Source organism: Myotis nattereri (assembly GCF_964212035.1).
Source record: "Myotis nattereri genome assembly, chromosome: 6".
NCBI classification, from domain to species: domain Eukaryota; kingdom Metazoa; phylum Chordata; class Mammalia; order Chiroptera; family Vespertilionidae; genus Myotis; species Myotis nattereri.
Genome location: NC_138081.1, coordinates 26,207,144 through 26,225,642, shown reverse-complemented (window position 1 = coordinate 26,225,642; position 18,499 = coordinate 26,207,144). Strand labels below are relative to the sequence as shown.

Sequence of the window (18,499 nt, the reverse complement as noted above, 5' to 3'; positions counted from 1 at the left end):
ATCCGGATTGCGAGAGAACACAGGTCAGGCCAAGGGATCCCACCAGTGCACAGTTGGGGCTGGGAAGGGACGCGGGAGGTTGGCCAGCTGGGGAGGGACCACGGGAGTGCTCCAAGGCGTGTCTGGCCTGTCTCACTCATTCCTGCAAGGCTGGACCTCAGCAGCAGGTGCTCCTACTGGTTGGAGCATCTGCCCCCTGGTGGTCAATGCAGGTCGTAGTGACTGGTTGACTGCCTGCTCCCCGTGGTCAGTGCATGTTATAGCAAGCAGTTGAGTGGCCTTAGCATATCATTAGCATATTATGCTTTGATTGGTTGAACTGACCACCAGACAACCGGACACTTAGCATATTAGGACTTTATTATATAGGACTAGAGGCCTGGTGCACAAAATTTGTGCACGGGGGGTGATTCCCTCAGCCAAGCCTGCACTTTCTCCAATCTGGGAGCCCTTGGGAGATGTTGGGAAATTGGGCCTAAACTGGTAGTCGGACATCCCTCTCACAATCCAGGACCACTGGCTCCTAATTGCTCACCTGCCTACCTGCCTGATTGGCCCTAACTGCTCCCTTGCTGGCTTGGTCACCCCCAACTTCCCCCCCTGTTGGCCTAGTTGCCCCTAACTGCCCCTCCCCTGCCAGCCTGGTCACCCCTAACTGCCCCCCTGGCCGGCCTGGTCGCCCCTTACTGCCCACCCTGCCGGCTTGGGCACCCGTCACTGCCCCCCTCTGCTGGCCCGGTCGCCCCATGCAGCCTGCTGCTTGGTTGTTTGGTTGCCCCTCTCTAACCCTCCTGCCGGCCTAGTCGCCCCATGCAGTCTGTTTGCTCGTCTGTTCAATTGTGATGATCGCTTAGGCTTTTATATATATAGATTGTTTTTCTCATTTAAATTTGTTTTTCTTAAAATCATTTGCATTTTATATAAATTTTAGAATAAGTTTGTCAATTTCTTTAAAAATCTGCTGGGGTTTTGTTGGGATTGTGTTGAATCCATAGGTCCATTAGAAGAGGATGGACATAACCAATACTGAGTCTTTTAATCCATGAATTAGGTCTCTCCATTTTTTTTCTTTTTTAATTGACTTCAACAAGGTATTGTATGTTCTAGTATAAAGATCTTTCACATTTTTTCATTAGTTTTTTTGCTAGGTTCACACATGATGCTTTTGATACTATTGAATATGATATTACATTTGCTACCAATTTTTTTGCTGGTATATAGAGTCACTTAAAAAACCAAATTATTAACCTTGTGTTTTGAGACCTTGGTAAATACATGTATTTGTTCTAGTAGTGTTTTGGTAAATTTCCAAAAATTTTCTGTGTAGATACAGTCATATTTTAGTTTTTATATTTTTTTATTTTTCATTTTGCATATGACACTGGCCAGGACTCCCTATACATTTTGAATAGAAGTGATGTGAGAGTATATCTTAACTTATTATTGACTTTTGAGGGAAAGCATTTAGTCTTTTATTATTAAATATTAGCTGTAGATTTTCATAGCTAATTTGATTTTAAAAATAATTATTGATCAGTTTGAAATATTTTAAAAATCCCCTATGATTTTTTTATTAAAGTATAGTTGACATACAATATTATATTAATTTCAAGTGTACAACATAGTTATTCAACATTTATACAATGTAATCACCACAAGAAGTCACCATGCACAGTTATAACAATATAACCGGGTATATTCCCTATGCTGTATATTACATCTGCATTTATTTTATAACTGGAAGTTTGTATCTCTTATTTTTTTTTAATATATTTTATTGATTTTTTACAGAGAGGAAGGGAGAGAGATAGAGAGTTAGAAACATCGATGAGAGAGAAACATCCATCAGCTGCCTCCTGCACATCTCCTACTGGGGATATGCCCGCAACCCAGGTACATGTCCTTGACCGGAATTGAACCTGGGACCTTTCAGTCCACAGGCCGACACTCTATCCACTGAGCCAAACCGGTTTCGGCGTATCTCTTATTATCCTTCATGTTTTCTATGTATCCTCCTCTCCACTCTCACTCCTGTAAGCATCAGTTTGTTTTCTGTATCCATGAGTTGTTTCTGTTATTTATTTCATTTTATTTTTTTATATTCCACATATATGTGAAATCATATGGCATTTACCTTTCTTTGTCTGACCTGTTTCACTTAGCATAATACCCTCTAGGTCTATCCATATCACAAATGGCAAGATTTTATTCTTTTTTTATTGCTGAGTCATATTCCCTTGGGTATATATGTACACCAGATCTTCTTTATCCACTCATCTATTGATGGACATTTAGGTTGCTTCTATATCTTGGCTATTGTAAATAATGCTGCAATGAACATAGGGGTGCATATACCTTTTTGAATTAGTGTTTTCATTTCTCTGGATATATACCCAGAAGTGGAATTGCTAGGCTGTGTGTGAAAGTTCTATTTTTTATTTTTTGAGGCACCTCCATACTATTTTTCATACTGGCTGCAATAATTTTCAGTCCCAACAACAATGCACAAGGGTTCCCTTTTTGCACATCCATGCAAGTGCTTGTCATTTGTTAATAATAGCCATTCTGACAAGTGTGAGGTGATATCTCATTGTGGTTGTGATTTGCATTTCCCTGGTGACTAGTGATGCTGAGCATCTTTTCATATGTCTGTTGGCCATCTGTATATCTTCTTCGGAGAAATGCCTATTGAAGTTCTCTGCCCATTTTTTAATTGGATTGTTAGTTTTTTTGATGTTGAGCTGTTAATTCTTTATATATTTTGGATATTAACCCCTTATTGGATATAGCATTTGCAAATATCTTCTCCCATTCAATAGGTTGTTCTTTTGTTTTATTGATGATTTCCTTCACTATAAAAACACACAACTTTTTAGTTTGATGTAATCCCATTTGTTTAGTTTTTCTTTCTTTGCTATTGCCCAGAGAGACATATTCAGAAAAATGCTGCTAAGACCAGTGTCAAAGAGTTTATTGCCTATGTTTTTTTCTAGGACTTTTATGATTTTAGGTCTTATATTTAAGTTTTTAATCCATTTTGAATTTATATTTGTATCTGGTATAAGAATGTCATCCAGATTCACTTTTTTTTTTTGCATGTATCTGTCCAGTTTTCCCAACATCACTTATTAAATATTCTGTCATTTTTAAAACTGTATACTCTTGCCTCCATTATGATAGACTAATTGACCATATGTGTGGATTTATTTTTGGTCTTTCTATTTTGTTCCATGATCTGCATCTGTTTTTGTGCCACTACCACACTGTTTTGATTACTAAAGACTCCACCAAAAAACTATTAGAATGAATAAATGAATTCAGTAAAGTTGCAGGATAGAAAATTATTGTACAGAAATCTGTTGCATTTCTATATACTATGAAACTATCAGAAAGAGATATTAAGAAAATTCCATTTACAATTACATCAAAAAGAATAAAATATCTAGAAATAAATTTAACCCAGGAAGTGTACGACCTGTCCTCTGAAAACTATAAGACATTGATGAAAGAAATTGAAGAAGACACAAATAAATGGAAGGTTATACCTTTTTTACGAATTGGAAGGATTAATATTGTTAAAATGTCCATACTACCCAAAACAATCTGAAGATTCAGTGTAATTGCTATTTTTTTTACAAAACCAGAACAAATGATCCTAAAATTGAGATAGAACCACAAAAGACCCTGACTAACCAAAGCAATCTTAACAAAGAACAACACTGGAGGTATATGCCCCCCTGATTTCAAACTACACTTCAAAGCTTTAATAATATTATTTTCTTTTTAATTCATGTATTATTTAGAAGTATATTCCTAAATTTCCAAGTATTCTGAGATAATCTTCATTTTCTTTTCTAATTTAATATAATTTAGGCCAAACAACATAAACTGAGTAATCTGAATTCTTTGGAACTTGAAGCTTGTTTTTTACCCACCATCTGATCTATTTTGGTGACTATTTTATGTGCATTGCAAAATAATGGATATTTTACTCTTGTTATGTGGAAAGTTCTTTATGTCCACTAGGTGAAAAGTAGCAGTTTTTCAAATATTTGGTATCATTACTAATTTTTTTTCTAACTCTATAATTACTGTAAACTGATGATATTTCACATTGTGACTTGAGTTTGTCTTTTTCTTTTTTAGCTTAAATTTTGTTTTGCTTCATGTATTCTGAAGCTCTATTATTAGATGTTTACACATTTAAGATTTTTTAGCTTTCTGATCTGTTGCCCATTTTATTACTATGAAATTTCCATCTAAAATTCTGATTATTGTCCCTCTGTATGTAATGTGCCTTTTTTCCTCTGGTAGTTTTAAGAATTTTCTATTTTTTATTTCCAACTGGTTATGATGTGCCTACGTGTGATTTACTTTACATCTTGCTGGCGTTTATTGAACATCTTTGCTCTGATTGCTTGTAATGTTTGTCAATTTGGAAAATGCTGACCATTGTATTTTCAAGTATCTCTTCATTCACATTCTCCTTTCCATCTCAAAAATGAATTACTTGAATGGTAAATCAAGCTTTCTTGATATTTTCACATAGATTTCAGATGCTCTGTTCCTTTTATCACTGGCTCCCCACTCCTCCTTTGGGTTTCATTTAGGCTAACTTATATTATTGATTTATCTGTAAGTTTATTGGTCTTTTCCTTATATGTACACAGTTAAGCTCATTGCATGAATTCTTTATTGATATATTTTTTTATTGTAAGCATTTCAGTTTGAATATTTTTAATCCTCACCTGAGGATATTTATCCACTGATTTTTAGGGAGAGTGAAAGAGAGAGGGAAAGACAGAGAGAAACATTGGTGTGAGAGAAACACATCAATTGGTTGTCTCCTGCACGAGCCCCAATCAGGGCCTGGGCTGGGGAGGAGCCTGTAACCAAGGTATGTGCCTTTGACCAGAATCAAACCCAGAACCCTTTGGTGCACAGGCCGATGCTCTATCCACTGAGCCAAACCATGTAGGTCTCAGTTTGTATATTGAAAAAGCAATGATAATGTTTTTATTGATTTTTTTTAGAGAGAGAAAGGGAGAAGGAGGAGGAGAGAGAGAGAGAGAGAGAGAGAGAGAGAGAGAGAGAGAGAGAGAGAGAGAATCATCAATGTGAGAGAGAAACATCAATTGATTGCCTTCCCCAAGCACCCTGACCAGGAATGGAAACCACAACCTAGGTATGTGCCCTAACCAGAAATTGAACCACAGCCTTTTGGTGCATGGGATAACTAACGCCAAACCAACTGAGCCACTCTAGCCAGGACAGTTTGTATCTTTTTTATAGTTTCCAGTGTTCTTCTAATTTTTTCCATATTTTTGCACATTGTTGTTTATCCTATTTATTAGATATTATAACAAATTTATTATTGCTTTTTTATAACCCCTGTTTAACATATCTGATATTTAGGTCATCTCTGGATCTGCTTATACAGAATGTTTTTCTCCTGATCAGAAATCAAAAGACCCTTGGGAGATTTCTTTCAGCTTTTCAGTATAGTTTACAGCTTTTTATTTTTGAGTTCTGTTTTTTCTGTCCTTCCTTGGCTTCCTACTATTCAATCTCTCTCTCTCACTGTAGTGAAGGACTAGGGTGCCTAGAGGGACTTCTCTAAGCTCTGTTGTGTCTCTCCCAGCCTTCAGCAGGCCAAGGATTTGTATTTGACATGTACCCTGGGTATCTGAACAGGGGAGGATCTCTCTGTTTCAACTGCTCTCATCTTTCTTTGTATTACACTTTTACTCCATGTATTCACTTAGAACTCGTGGGGAAGAATTGCTGGGTGGGGCACACTTGTTCTGTGGCTGGGCCCCTCAGGATGCTAATCTGCCTCACCAACTTTGACTAGCTTCTTCCATGCTGTGGCAAATTCCTCTTCTTGAGGAGAATTCCCTTTCTGCAAGGGACAAAACCAGCTCTGAATCTGTTCTGCCTTAGAAAGGATTAATAACTGTTGGAATTTGGTTAATTTAGGTTTCTTTAAATCCTGACTTTTCTTCTGGGCTTAAAAATACTGTTGTTTTATAATTTATCTTGCATGTTCTCATTTTTGGGGTGAAAGTCTTACAACTTTCCACATTCTAACCACAAGTGAAGTCCTTGGACTAACTGAAAAGAAATATGAAAGTCATATAACTGTTTAGAAATCAAATAAAATATATCTTAAGGTTTATAATTACAGCCCATTTTTTAAAAATTAAACTTGATCACTCAGTTTTATCATATTAATATTTTACCACATATCCTTTGAGTGTTTTCAAAATTCAAATCCATATTTAAAGAAGAATGTTTGCTACCATTGAGATAATAAAAAGAATGTGATAAGGCATTACAGGATATGCTAAAAGGAATTCTAGTAAATATTTTGGGCAAAGCCCAAAGTTTTAGAAAGTTTATAATTTTTCAGGATAATTATGAATTAAAAGGTTTATCATGGTCTTCCTCAGCTCCTATTCATTGTGTGGTTATTTTAGACACACAAATTAATTTTAAGGACAGTAAAAATTAACTGTGTGGCGTCTGGGTATTGCAATTTTAAAATTAAACTTACAATGGCTATGTATTTTTTTTATTTTAAAAATATGTTTAACTTTTCTTTTTTCTTTTTTTTTTCCTTAGGAATCTGAAAACCAAAATATTAGAACAAAAACAGAAACATGGCTCATCATATTACATGTCTTTGGATAGTTTTGGTTCTGCTTCTTCCGAATTCTGTATTCGCTGAAGATGGAGAAATAAGATCAAGTAAGAACAACCAGCATTGCCCCTTTTTGTTATCAACAAGTTGTAGAAATCCAATAAGAGGAGCTCAAGCAATGGTTTTAAGGATCTTATTCCTAGTGTCTTTTGATGCTGTAATTTCCTAAAATGCATAAATTGCTATGTTCCACATTAACTGAGAGGAAAAGCTTCTAACAGAAGTAATTCTGAGAAAATTCTATGGTAATTATTTATTCTGTTAACCCATCAGACTTTAGAATAAAAAGTCTGGTGTTGAGTTCAGCCATTCATGAGCTTCTTGATATGAAGATAAAAAAAATACCTTTTTATTAGGATGGATATCAGGACCATCCTATGAGGTTATCTCATAGACATAATGAGGTAATCCATGTAAGTGAGATAATGCATGTAAATGGCTTAGCACAGTGACATCTCAGTGAATGGTGACTATTATTCTGATGGCCTATAGGAAAGCTTTCATTAGAGAAGGAGGGCTCTATTAATGTAGTTCTGCTACCCAGGCCACCAGTGCAGATACCACACTTCTTTTTAAGAGTTTGCTTATTTTCATATCTTAAAACTTCTAAACATAAAGGCTCTACTGTAAATTAATTCTGGTTTCTCTAATAGTTAAATCAGGTGGTTTGACAACTTCACTTACCTTGGCTTAAAATTTATTAAAATAATTAGAGGCCTGGTGCACAAAATTGGTGCACGGTTAGGGTCCCTAGGTCTGACCAGCGATCAGGGCTGATCCGTGCCTTCTAGCTGCTGGCTGGGGCCTCCCTTCTTTCTGCGCCACCCCCTGATGGTCAGTCATGTCATAGCGAGCGATCGAACTCCCGGCATCCCGGTCGAACTCCCGAGGGGACAATTTGCATATTAGGCATATATATATATATATATATATATATATATATATATATATATGCATATATTTGCGTAACAGTTTTATAATTTAATCCACTGAAGTACTCTACTTCAGTAGATATTCTTTTCTCTCTATTTTTTTTAATAGGGAAAAGAGATTCATAAAATTTAAGAGGCTTACCTATTATCACATAGCTTGCAAGAGCTGTAACTAGTATTTAAACTATGCTTTTGATCTTCAGTCCTTTTCTTTTCTATGACATCTCTGATTCATTTCTCTAAGGAAAAGGTGTCTTGGAGTGCTATTTTGTCTGGTGTTTATAAATGGTGATATTTACTTTTTGTACCCATGGTCTTAGCTAACCTTACAGTTATGAAATATATACTTTATGGCTCTGGAAATGGGTAGGAAGTGCCAAGAATAACCCTGTAAGCGTTTATAACCACAGAATCAAGAGGCACACAAACACTGGCAGGTCCAGACAGTAATGAATCTCATAGTATTTAGGAAGGGCAACATTGAAGAGCTCTGCAAACACAACTTCCTGTCCTTCAAAACCTCAATAAAAGCATAACCCGAGACCAGTGTTCAAAAATAACAGAAGAGCTATTTCCCTTGGTTAGAAAAGTTGCCTCTGGACCAACTTCCACTCTGCTGTCCCTGCCCTGAACTCTGGCAGCGGCCGCATGGCAGAGGTTGTTGGATGGTGTCCCTTGTGCCCCTCTGCACTGCACCACCACCTTAGGAGTAACGTCATAATCACACTTGTGTTTTTGAGACAAACCCATATTTTGGCAGATGTTTTTATTTTTAATAACGCCTTGACTGTTAGACATGTTCACCTGATTACAGTGTTTATTTAGCTGGTTACTCTGATGGGTTACATTGAGGTAACTGTTAAATTAAGGACTCTTCATGTGAGCCTTGTCATCATCATCCCAGATATGATACGTAAGTAGGCAAAGACAAGGAAAATAGAAGAAAGGAGGGAGTGAGGAAGTGGAAGAGAGGAAGAGAGGGAGAGAGGGAGAGAGAGAGAGAGAGAGAGAGAGAGAGAGAGAGAGAGAGAGAGAGATTGACTGATATTTACCGCTAAAGAGATACAAAAATACTAATACTAATTGTCACTAAACAACTCTTAGCCAATACCATTCTTTGCAATTACATCTTATTTGAAAAGTATACAGAAAATAAATCATCCTTATAACTTTATTTTATATATATATATATATATATATATATATATATATATATTTATTTTATTGAGTTTTTACAGAGAGGAAGGGAGAGAGATAGATAGTTAGAAACATCGATGAGAGAGAAACATCGATCAGCTGCCTCCTGCACATCTCCTACTGGGGATGTGCCCGCAACCCAGGTACATGCCCTTGACCAGAATCGAACCTGGGACCTTTCAGTCCGCAGGCTGACGCTCTATCCACTGAGCCAAACCGGTTTTGGCATCCTTATAACTTTAAATTGGGCCTCAGATCACAACTTAAGAGAGACCATTAATATGAGTAAACGCACAAGACTTAAAATTTGTTATCATATTACCTCGGCTCATCCCATATTATTCCAACCCATCAAATTCAGGGACTTGGGATCCTTATCAGATGGGCCATGAGCAGTAGTATTTTTGCTGCTTTAATTCAGAAGTTAGAGAAGGAGAAGGCAAATATAACAGTTCCATCCTGGGAATTCTGTTGGCCATTTCAAACTGTTGGAGTTATCCAAACAAACCTTGTCTTTTGGCTGTGTCTGCCTCTCATCTCTGGACCTTTGCTCTTGCTGTTCCCTTTGATTAGAATGTCCTCTTCACCTGGCCAAAGCTCTCCTTTCAGACATCAGGTTGCCTGTCGGCTTTCCCATACAACCTTCCTGAACTTTCCACAGTTAGGTTACTCCCCTTCCTAAATGTTTTCATACTTTGTACTTTCCCTAACCAACCAGTTATCTATTTTACTACACCATGAGCTTTTTTGAGATATCTTATGTATCTTTGAAGGCAGTACCTTGCATGATATCAGACACAGAGTAGGTATTCAATATACATACACCAAAAGAATGAGACAGGGTTAGAGGCATGTTGTGTGCTTTGGAAAAGAGAGTGAAGTTTTTTTTCTTTTTTTTCTAAAAGTGCTTAGAACTTGTCCAGATATAACTTCCACCAGAGTTAGTTTTTTTCTCCAATAGAGCTATAAGATGTGCTGATCACACTGTTTCCTGGTTTCTTGAAACAAGAATTTTTATGGAGGAAGAAATAGATATATAACTTTGAATATAGATTCACTTAGCACAAGCCAATGTTTGGGCTACATTATTTGCTGAAGATGAGAGATCCGACCTTTAAAAACTCATTTGCATGTAGTGAAAGAGTGATGGCTTAGGTGATCTTGGTTCATTTAACTTTTATGAACTATATTAAAGAATATGGATCTTTTAATGGCTGCTGAGTCCTGAAGTTGGCAGAAAGTTGTTGTTTTTTTAATTTCTTTCTCTCTATTAATTGGTTTATATATATATTGTTAAATATTTCAGGTAGTATTAAATAAAACATATTTCGTTGATAACTTAAAACAATGTTGGTGTATAGCTGAAAACCAGGCATTTATTTATTTTCATTTGTTCAATAAGGAAATAGAATAAAATGCTGCTTTATGATAGGTAACACTTGTACAACAAAGAAATACCTAGATATCATGTTCATATACAGCATACATATTTTATTCCTTATTTTAAAGCTCAATCATTCATTTAAAAAATAAAATATCAACCAAAGCAATAGCCCTCATTTACAAAGATTTTTCATGAGCTAAACAGTGTATCTTAATCTTCACAAAGCTGCTATAGTTACTATGATCTTTAAAAAAATCAGCTTTATTGGGGTATAATTGACATGTAACTTTTAAAATATTTAAAATATTCATTGTAGTGAATTGACATACACATAAATTGGGAAAGAATTCAGTCTATCTGGTTAATTAAAAAATCATGTTTTTAAAACTTTCCACTTTTTGCTTTTTATATAACAAACTAGAGGCCCTGTGCACAAATTCGTGCATGGCTGGGGGGCAGGGTGTCCCTCAGCCTGGCCTGCACCCTTTACAATCTGGGACTCCTGCCTGCCTGATTGCCCCTAACTGCTCACCCCTGCCAGCCTGATCACCCTAACTGCTCTCCCCTGCTGGCCTGATCCCCCTAATTGCTCTCCCTGGCCGGCCTGATCACCTCTAACCGCCTCTGCCTTGGTCCCTGCCACCATGGCTTTGTCTGGAAGGATGTCTGGAAGATGTCTGGTCTAATTAGCATATTTCCCTTTTATTAGTATAGATGCTAACTGATGACTTTTTTTTTTTACACTTAGGTTGTCGTACTGCTCCAACAGATTTAGTTTTCATCTTAGATGGTTCTTACAGTGTTGGCCCAGAAAACTTTGAAATAGTGAAAAAGTGGCTTGTCAACATCACAAAAAACTTTGACATAGGACCCAAGTTTATTCAGGTGGGAGTGGTCCAATATAGTGACTACCCCGTACTGGAGATTCCTCTTGGAAGACATGATTCGGGAGAGAATTTGGTGGCAGCAATGGAATCCATACATTACTTAGGAGGAAACACAAGGACAGGGAAGGCCATCCAGTTTGCACTTGATTACCTTTTTGCCAAGTCCTCACGATTTCTGACTAAGATTGCAGTAGTACTTACGGATGGTAAATCCCAAGACGAAGTCAAAGAAGCAGCAGAAGCAGCAAGAGAGAATAAAATAACATTATTTGCGATCGGCGTTGGTTCAGAAACAGAAGATGCAGAACTTAGAGCTATTGCCAACAAGCCTTCATCTACGTATGTGTTTTATGTTGAAGACTATATTGTGATATCCAAAATAAGGGAGGTGATGAAGCAGAAACTTTGTGAAGGTAAGCCTTAATATAATTTGGAAACAATTAATAACTGCACTTTCTTACATTTTGGCATAGCTCGTTTATTTACACTCGTATAGTTATTTTTAATATCAAATAATTTATGTTAGAATTGAGGTGAACACAAATTTTTATGGATAAGTTTTGTGTTTAGAAACACTTATAAAATCTACAGTTGGATAAAAAAATATTTTGTTATATTTGTTGTTTTACCTTTCAATTGCAACATGGCTGTTGTAGAGATGGTAGAAAATAAAGACACATAAAGAATAAAAATATATGTAAACTACACATGATCTTATCACTCCTGTTAATGAGTTTTTTCTCCTCTTTTATTTTGGCCTTTTTCTTTTCTCTCTTTTTTTTTTAGTTAAGATTGTCTGAGAGTTTATTCATGTGCCTAAGTAAGGATAGTATTGTACATATAATTTAATACTCAATTTTCATATTATTACATACTTTATTGTTGGGTGTATAATTGGCATACTATCAACATGTTAGCAGGTAATCTCCAAAGATTATTTATTTAATAATCTCTCTATTTTTATATATTTAGTTCATTTCTACGTTTTTCTATTATAAAAACAGGGAATATTCTTGAACATAATTCTGCATGAGAATCATTATTTTTTCAAAGAAAGATCACATTACTAACTTTTTTTATTGATTTCAGAGAGGAAGGGAGAGGGGTATAGAAACCTACATCAGTGATGAGAGAGAATCATTGATCAGCTGCCTTCTGCACGCCCCCTACTGTACTATGACCTCCTGGTTCATAGGTCAACACTCAACTACTGTGCCACACTGGCGGGGCAAATTACTAATATTTTTAAAGCTCTGGAAAAATGTTACAAATTATACTTGAGAGACAAATGGAATGTCCATCAGCAGTGAGAGAACATTTGGAAATATAGTGCTTACCAGTTTGTTTATTACTAGAGGCCTGGTGCACAAAAATTTGTGCACTCGGGGGGGGGGGGGTGTCCCTCAGCCTGGCCTGTGCCCTCTCGCAGTCTTGGACCCCTTAGGGGTTGTCCACCTGCTGGCTTAGGCCTGCTCCCTGGGGGATTGGGCCTAAACTGGCAATCAGACATCCCTCTGGCAGCCCGGCAGCTCTCGGGGGATGTCCACTTGCCAGTAGGGAGCAGACCTAAGCTGCAGTCGGATATCCTTAGCGTTGCTGAGGAGGCAGGAGAGGCTCCCACCACCGCCGCTGTACTGGCAGCCATCAGCCTGGCTTGTGGCTGAGCAGAGCTCCCCCATGTGGGAGTGCACTGACCACCAGAGGGCAGCTCCTGCATTGAGCATCTGCCCCCTGGTGGTCAGTGTGTGTCATAGTGACCAGTCAATCCCAGTCGTTCTGCTGTTAGGGTCAATTTGCATATTACCCTTTTACTATATGGGATAGAGGCCTGGTGCACGGGTGGTGGCTGACTGGTTTGCCCTAAAGGGTGTCCCGGATCAGGGTGGGGGGTCCTGCTTGGGTGCCTGGCCAGCCTGGGTGAGGGGATGATGGCTGTTTGCAGCTGGTCACACCCCTTCAGGGTGGGGGTCCCCAGTGGGGTTTCTGGCCAGTCTGGGTGAGGGGCTGAGGGCCGTTTTCAGGCTGGCCAGCGACTGAAGCTCCCAGCCTCTCCTTTCTTTTTTTTTATTCTGGGATTTATTTACCTTCTATAATTGAAACTTCGTTGCCGTCACTGGAGCTGAGAGCCGGCTCCTACTTGCTCCAGCTCTGTAGCCATGGCCTTCTGAAAGCAGGGATCTGGGGTTTGTTTAGCTTCTATAACCAAAACTTTGTTGCTTTTGGAGCTCAGAGCTGGGCCACGGCAGGTGGGGAACCTTGGCTTCCTCCATCACTGGAGCAAGCAAGCCTCCTGTTTGCTTCAGCTGCGTGGCTGCTGGCCGCCAATTTGCATATCACACTGATTAGCCAATGGGAGGTGTAGCGAAGGTACGGTCAATTACCATGTTTGTCTATTATTAGATAGGATGTATATGTCATAGCATAAAATCTAACTTCATGATGACTCCCTGGTATGGGAAAATTCCAATTTCTGGTAAACATTTACTTATGATCAGATTATTTGGGGGGAGGTAATTTGTTCAAATCTTTTATTTTTAACATTAATGGCATTTAATATATACCTAGAAAAATAATATTCATGTAAAATGGAAAGACTTTTTAATCCAGTTTATTATCAGAAATCCAAAATTTGATTAGTTCACATTTGTTAGAAAAATTTCAAAATGATTGTGGCTTAGAAAAAAATTAATTCCTCTATTTTAAAAAGTATTTGTTTGGGGGATATGGTAAATAAAAACATTTTAAAGTTTTTAAAATTACTTGAGAAATTAAGCATATCCTTTAAATCAGGGGTCCTCAAACTTTTTAAACAGGGGGTCAGTTCACTGTTCCTCAGACCGTTGGAGGGCCGGACTATAGTTTTTTAAAAAAAACTATGAACAAATTCCTATTCACACTGCACATATCTTATTTTGAAGTAAAAAAAAAAACAAATGTTTTCGGCAGGCTGCATGTGGCCCGCGGGCCGTAGTTTGAGGACCCCTGCTTTAAATGAACTTTTAAAAAGGTACTAAAACAAGTGTCAATAGTCCTCACAGTTATTCTCTTTATGAATCTCTAACAGTAAGACTGTGTTGACCTTTGTCATCTTGAACAGGCTGGGATTTAGATTTTTAATATATTGTCAAAATACAATATTTGGTTTTGAAGGTAGATATATTTCATTATTAAAATAGACTTCATGGTGAGATATCACTTACCATTGATTTTCATCCTAAAACACAAATTTGATTAAATATGTCTACTCAATATTTGCTTCATAGTTTTTTTTCCTGTCAATATATATTTTGGCAAATGCATTTTATTTTAAAAATTCTAATTACCCATGAAAGAGTAACTGTGCTTAAAAGGAGTATAACTTTTCTTTAGCTAAAATGTACAATCTGTAAAAAACAAAAAAACAAATTTGAAATCTTGCCAAATATTTTTTCATCCACACTCGAAAAAGAATGTAGATAATGTCAATGTCCATTCAGTTCACATATATGCTGTACAGTAGCTATCTTATAAAGTATAGTCTTTGACATCATGCTTATGGAATATATGGCCTTTTTGTACTTGACTTTTTATACTATATTAGATTGTGATAATTGACTAAATTATCATTGTTATATTGCAGCAGCCTCACATCATGTAATTTACATTTGAATTACTTGACAATTCCATATTTTGACAAATAATTAACTTCTACTTTGAGGTTCTCAGCATGTACAATTACCATTTCCTAATGCTATTTGCTTTTATGTTCTACTGTGGTTGATCCACAATGAACAAAATATTAATTATATCACTAGAGGCCCGATGCACAAAAATCGTGCAAGAGTAGGCCCTTGCAGCCCTGGCTGCCTCGTGGCCCTGTGGCCCTGCAGCCCCGCCCCTGCCCCCCACCCACTGGTCATTCTGGAAGGTTGTTCTGCCATCCAGTCTAATTAGCATATTAGTTCTTTATTATATAAGATTGTTCCCATATGGATCATTTCATCTTCCCTGACCTTTTTTTCCCTCTAGGTGTATTCTGCATTGCATTCCTTATTTCAGGTTCCACTTTTTGTTGATGAGCAATGGTTTCTTCATTGTCTCAGAGTCTAGCATTTTTTTCTTTTGTTTTCTATTATTTTTTCTTAATTTTTTTATTCTAAATTACAGTTTACATTCAATATTATGAATGTAAAGTAGTACTTTACAATCCCATGATTATTCTGTAACTACCAATTTATACTTCTTAATCCCTTCACCTTTTTCACCCAGTCCCTCTTCCTCCTCCCATCTAGAAACCATCAGTTTGTTCTCTCTCTCAGTCTGTTTCAGTTTTGTTCTTTAGATTCCACATAATTGAAATCATACCATATTTATCTTTCTCTGACTGACTTATTTCACTGAGTATAATACCCTCTAGGTCCATCCATGCTATTGCAAAAGGCAAAATTCCATTCTTGTTTTTGACTGAGTAGTATTTCATTGAATATTTGTACCAAAACTTTTTAAAAATTTGTATTTATTGTTGAAAGTATTACAGATGTCTCCTTTGCTTGTTTTTTTCCCCCCATTGATCCCCTCCAACCTGTACCCAGCTCTCCCAAGCCTTCACCACTCTATTGTCTGTGTGCATGGGTTATGCATATATCCATATAACTTCTCTGGCAATCTCTCCCCACCTCCTCCCCGCCTCTTTCCTCTGAAATTCATCAGTCTATTCCATGCTTCTATGTCTCTGGATCTATTTTATTCATCAGTTTATTATTCTCATTAGATTCCACATATGAGTGACATCAAAACCTTTTTTATCCACTCATCTATTGATGGTCACTTGGGCTGCTTCATATCTTGGTTATTGTAAATAATGCTACAATGAACACAGGGATGCATTTATTCTTTCGAATTAGTGTTTAGGGTTTCTTCGAGTATACAGGGTGTCCCCAAAAATGTATATACACTTGAATAACTGATAGCTCAATTGTCGGTAAATGTTTCCCTCCACATCCCGCATGGTTCGGGGTTCAGGATCTGGAAGAAGAGCTGCACACAAATGAAAGAGAAAAGACACGAGATAATTTGGGAATATTGGGGGCCAGGCGGGTAAGTCCAACTCAGGAGGAAGGACTTCCACCGGTGCTCAGGCCGTACCAACCTTTTATAGTCAGAGGTAAACAGGGCAGTGGTCACCATAGTTACACAGTTCTTGTGAGTTTCATTTGTTTTGACCATAGTTACACTTCCTGCACTTCCCTCAGCCCATTAGCTTCCCAGATAACATCTAGGGAGTGTTATAAGGTCAAGCCTAATTATGCTAAGAGGACTGTGCCCTCTAAGCTGGGACTTGTTTGTGACTTTGCCAACAGGTCAGTCCGAGGCTCAACCCTATATCAGTTTCCCACATCTCACCCTTTTTTTTAAAATTATTATTAAGCTACTATAATGAAAATAAAACTTAAACATCAAGAACAAAACTCTGGCTATTAAAACAATAACAAAACAATGCCTATCCATAACCCAAAACATTTTAAACTTAAACACAACATTTCAAGAACAAAAAATGTTTAAATCCCAATTTCAATGTCCAACAGTTCTGAGTCCAAGTTTCAATGTCTGACAGTTCCTTATGTGTACATGTCAGCAATGATATTTCAGTTCTGGATGGTGGACAAATGGTGGCAATGCAGGTCCCACCCTCTCTGGTTTGATCCTGGGCAACCTGCAGAGACTCACAGCTGCTTGACTGCTAGCATGGGAAAGCGTCGCAGCGTCTTTCATCTCTGGATTGTTTTTCCTCTTGTCCTCATGGCTGGAGCATTCCTGATAATTCCTCTGTTGCAGGAATCCACATGGTCTTGGAGTTGTTTTCTGAAAATATACAAACGTATTCTCGACCAAAGCTTAATAAAGGAAATTTTTACTTGGAGTCCTTTTTATATTTGCCCAAATGATTTTCCTTTGGCTTATTTTGACACCATGTATGTTTTTCATGGGTGTCTTGCTATTAGCATTACTAATGAAAAAAATTTTTCTAGATGTAAATTAGTTACAGGATATTTTTCCTTACAAGGTATTTTTCTACTTCAATTTTGAAAATGAAATATATTTTAACAAACACTGCCTTCATAATTTTTCAAAGTGTGTAAAACATTTTTTGGGACACCCTATATAATCAGAAGTGAAATCGCTGGGATCTGAGGCAGTAACCATTTTTAATATTTTTGAGGAAACTACATACTGTTTCCCATAGTGGCTGCACCAATCTGCATTCCCACCAACAGTGCACAAGGGTTCCCTCTTCTTTACATTTTCACCAACACTTGTTGTTTGTTGATTTACTGATGATAGCCATTCTGACAGGTGTGAGATGATATCTCATTAGTATTTTATTTATATTTCTCTGATGATTAGTGTTGAGGAGCATCTTGTTTTCTATTTGTTTATTTTTGTAAAAAAACACAATGTGAGACACACCATCTTAAAGTATTTTAAGTATACAGGACAATACTGCTAGCTACATGTACAGTGTTGTGCTGTAGATAGCTGGACCTTTTTCATGTTACCTGGCTGAAACTCAATGCCCGTTGAATAGCAAGTCCCCCATTTCCATCTCCCCACAACAGACAACCACCATTCAACTTTCCGTTTCTATGAGAATGACTACTTTAGATAGTTCATAAAGGTAGAATCGTGCAGTATTTGTCCTTCTGTGACTGGTCATTGGGATTTTGATAGGGACTGCATTGAATCTGTAGATCACTTTGTGTGATATGGACATTTAAAACATATTAAGTTTTTAAGTTCATGAGCATGACATGTCTTTCCATTTGTTTTAATTTCTCTCAGCACTGTTTTTAATATTTAAGTCTTTCGCCTCTTTGGTTAAGTTTATTTCTTAGTATTTTATTATTTTGATGCCCCAGCTAGCACTTCCAATCTATGTTGAATAGAAGTGGCAAGAGTGGATATTCTTATCTTGTTCCTGATCTTAGAGAAAGAGCTTTCAGTTTCTCACCATTGAATATGTTCGTCAGCTGTGACTTTTCAAATATGGCCTTATTATGTGGAGGTAAATTATTTCTATACTTACTTTGGTGAGTGTTTTCATCATGAAAGGATGTTGAATTTTGAGAAGTCAATTTTCTGCATCTAATAAGACAATTATGTAACGTTTATGCTTTATTCTGTTAATGTGGTATATCATATCAATTGATTTCATAGGTTGAATTATCTTTGCATCCCAGGGATAAGTTCCATTTGGTCACTTTGTGGGGTACTTTTTAATATGCTATTAAATTCAATTTGCTAGTATTATGTATGTAGAGGATTTTTGTATCTATATTCATCAAAAATGTTGGCCTGTAGTTTTCTTTTTTGGTAGTGTCTTTTTTTTTTTTTTTTTTTTTTGTACCTGGGTGATGAT

General features: G+C 37.0%; 1 protein-coding gene across 1 annotated transcript in view; it reads left to right on the top strand.

The window, feature by feature from the left end:
* The window catches only part of COL21A1 (collagen type XXI alpha 1 chain), a 173,245-nt gene that overhangs the window by 50,873 nt on the left and 103,873 nt on the right, over positions 1 to 18,499 (top strand). The window contains exons 2-3 of the mRNA XM_081094853.1: positions 6,625 to 6,750; positions 10,965 to 11,516. Of these exons, the coding sequence (XP_080950979.1) occupies positions 6,663 to 6,750; positions 10,965 to 11,516 (640 nt within the window). The 5' untranslated portion in view covers positions 6,625 to 6,662. The remainder of the gene's footprint in view (positions 1 to 6,624; positions 6,751 to 10,964; positions 11,517 to 18,499) is intronic.